This window comes from Homalodisca vitripennis, unplaced genomic scaffold (genome assembly GCF_021130785.1).
Source record: "Homalodisca vitripennis isolate AUS2020 unplaced genomic scaffold, UT_GWSS_2.1 ScUCBcl_5920;HRSCAF=12891, whole genome shotgun sequence".
In the NCBI taxonomy this organism is placed as follows: domain Eukaryota; kingdom Metazoa; phylum Arthropoda; class Insecta; order Hemiptera; family Cicadellidae; genus Homalodisca; species Homalodisca vitripennis.
In genome coordinates, this window is record NW_025782049.1 from 46,850 (window position 1) to 50,334 (window position 3,485).

The 3,485-nt window shown below is 36.5% G+C and overlaps 1 protein-coding gene across 1 annotated transcript; it reads right to left on the reverse strand.

Annotated features, from left to right (window-relative positions):
* Positions 1-1,277: 1,277 nt before the first annotated feature.
* On the reverse strand, positions 1,278-1,943 carry LOC124373579. The gene has a single exon (XM_046831943.1). The coding sequence runs from the start codon at positions 1,941-1,943 to the stop codon at positions 1,278-1,280; it is 666 nt and encodes a 221-aa protein (XP_046687899.1).
* Positions 1,944-3,485: the final 1,542 nt, after the last annotated feature.

A 3,485-nucleotide genomic window follows, 5' to 3' on the forward strand; every position in this document is an offset into this window, starting at 1 on the left:
CTTAAACTTATATATTCTCTATTATTAGTCTTATCTTATAAATATCTTAAGCTTTATTTTTTTAACTAGCTCGGTTTAAAATAATAAAAATTAACTATGCTTATTTTCTTCCATTGCATAATTAGGTTTTAAACCGTATTTAACAAATTTTTATTTTATTTAATGTAATTTTCCTGTTTGAAGAGGATAAAAAATTATCACAGGTCAACTACGCAACAGACATGACTTATGCTCTTGCTCTCCTGCACATCGATGCCGGTGTAACAAAAAAAGTTGGCTTCAAACAAACTATTAACTTATTTGCGTAGGCCAAAGTACGGAAGAAGAAATATTTAAACTCTACACGAAGTAAGTTTGTATTAATGTATTATTTTAAAGTGTAATTATTATCGGCATGTAACATAGTATTTACTGTGCATGGTATCGTTATTATAATCTCCATTATTCACGTATTGTAACGCTTTTAGTGCCGGTAGTACAGGTAGTGTCACCGTGCTCGGCGCGTAGGAGAGGGTGGCATGAGAGACAACGCCAATGCTCCCACTCCACCTCCCCTACTTTTACTCGGTACAGTCAACTCTAGCAGGTCCCTCTGGCCCTCGTGTCTTCCACAACAAATTAAAATATCTTCGTTATTTTATCAATGGAGGAAACATATTTATATTAAACAGTATAAACCAAAATATTTCTTTAAATTGATTTCATAGAAATGTTTAAATAATATTTCTTTAAATCCATGACATAATTATTGTGATAAGGTATTTCCCTCTGATGGTTATAAATAACTTTCTCTCTGCGTTCAGAGTTTCGATACTCGATTGCAGGCTTGAGACTGCCGGAGGCCGCATTAAAAGTTATTTACATATTTTACATACTCACAAAACAATATTTATTATATACAATAATTACAACATTGTGGGACTAAAGATTCCAAAGTGATATATTGTCCTCCTCGTTGTCCATAAACAATAATGGGTGTAGATTGGAAATAAACATTTAAATCAACTCTTCGATCCCTGACAAATTCCCGTCTTCAATGTCATCTTCAGAAAAGTCACTGTTGTCCTCTTCACTGGACTCTGCACCAAGATCGATAACAAAAGATTCAATGGTATCTTCCAGTTGACTTTGAATTCCTATGAACTTCTCTTCAATTTTCTTCACATTTTCACATATTTTTTTCCAGTCCGTTTCAGTTATGGTTTCAAACTTCTGGTTCACAAGGCGCTCAACATCATGTATGTTAAAAGTCACATTGTGAGCTGCAACCCAGTTTTTTACATCAGCCCAGAGGCATTGAGTTCGGGATGGTATGGAGGGAGCCTGAGGATGTCGTGTCCATGTTCTCTCATAATTTCGTCAATTTGATAGCGAATGTGCGCCGGTTTGTGTTGCCTAATTAACTCATAGAGCTCCATCTTGAGTGATGACGATGAGAATGCAATATTCTTCTGTATCAGCGAATCTTGCATTTCTGATTTAGTGTTCTTCGAAGTTGGGCTCTTATCTACTTGGACATTGTGATAAGATGCATTGTCAATAACCACAACAGTCCGAGGAGGTAAATTTGGAATTAATTTTTCCGTCAGCCATTTAAAATACATCTTGCCGTTCACATTGTCGTGATAATCTCCTGTTTTTATGTTGGCTCTCCACATTGTCAAACAGTTTTTCACGAAGCCCAATTCTCCTCCTGCGTGTAGAAAAATAAGTCGCTCGCCTTTGGACAATTGGGTCGCCACTCCTGCATTTGAGTCATCGGACCAACCTTTTCCGGAAACATGAGCTGAATCGATGTAAGATTCGTCCGTAAAAACTATGGGGCGCTTCTCCTTCCGGTATTCTTGGATTTTTCTCAAATATACAAATCGTTTGTAAGCAACATCCTGGGTTTCCATGAGAATATGTTTGTTTGATTTGGTCTTTCTCCATCTGTAGCCCATTTTCCTAACAATTCTTCTCAAACTCGAGATAGACCCGGTAAAATGTATTTCACTTTCGAGTTTTGAACAAATTTTCTTCAGTGTTGGTAGACATTTCTCGGTCAAATAAAAATTGTTGATTGTCCGTCTTATAACACCAAGATCAAAATCATCGAGTCCAGTTACCTTTTTTGGCACCTTTCTCACTTTGTTTGGAGTTTCAAAGGAAGTCGTTGTTTCAGCTAATTTTCTTTTTTCGGCACTTATACGGGTTAGAGTTCGCCGCGAAACACCGACAGCTGTTGCCACTCTTTCTCTCACTTTCTTAGGGTCAATAACAAATGTTCCCTCTTTACCCTCTCTACTCATAAAATCCATCACATTAGAAATAACTTCACGTGTCTGACTTTTCAGAACCTTGCCATCCAGCATCGACTTAAATACAGTCGGTGTTGCCATGTCAGCAGCTCCAAAACTTCCACAAGTATCACAACATTCACAACACAAACACAGGGTGTTGACCGCACACAGGGAGCAAGAAAACAATAATGAGCGTTGTGAGCCTAGCTGGAGTGGTCGCTTTCCAGTGAGACTGTACCGTGACTGCTAGTGGGGGGGGGGGGGAAGGACAGTAGTGTGCGTGCTCAAACGAGGCGCCGAGCACGGTGACACGGCCTGTAGTACACTACTGTAACACTACCTGTGCTGTTTCCAGGTCGAATGTGTAGACTCCCGTTTATCTTGTCTTTTAAGCCTCGCTTAGCTATGTCGGCTTCGATGTACACTGGTTTATTTTACAAAGTAAACACACATACATTGTTTCGTATCTATACATTATTGGCCCTTCCCGGGATTTGAGCTTGTAATCTCTCAGTTAGAGAGCCGAGACTATAACCATTAGTCTATGGAGGAGGACGTGTACGACTCCATTTTGTATGTGTGTAAAGGGGTCTTACAACCCCTTTATATATATAACGGACTTTGCGTGATACTCAGGACATTGGGATCTGGACAAAATTATATATTAAAAATTATATTTGAATTAAAAATATATAATGCAATAACAATAATTAGTTATATTATTTTAATTGTATGTTTTTGTCCAGATCAAAATGTCCTGAGAATCACGCAAAATCTTGCTAACAAGATTGTACCCATTAGCCATTGTTATAGACATAAACATTTAGTTACCCACGGCTTTATTTTTTTACGTTTGATTTATAATTCCTTTTTAGAACACTCAATTCTGTAGCTGTTTATTCTACAGCTAATATTTTAATATATTCATTGATGAAATTACGAAGATTAAACTTCTTTTTAAGATTTACAAAAAATTAATATATGCTTTTAAAATAGTATACTCTGTTTTATATTTTGGTTTGAACTAATTTTAACATGTATTAATACACACAGGAAAAAAATAGCTCAATGGTCAGTGGCAAGCGATCCGAGTCAAGTTTTGGGTCTTATATAAAATAATATCAAAACAAGTATCCATGTCTTCTGTAACATGAGTGAAAAATATCAATATAAGATGTTAAAATCTGAATATAATATGTTGAA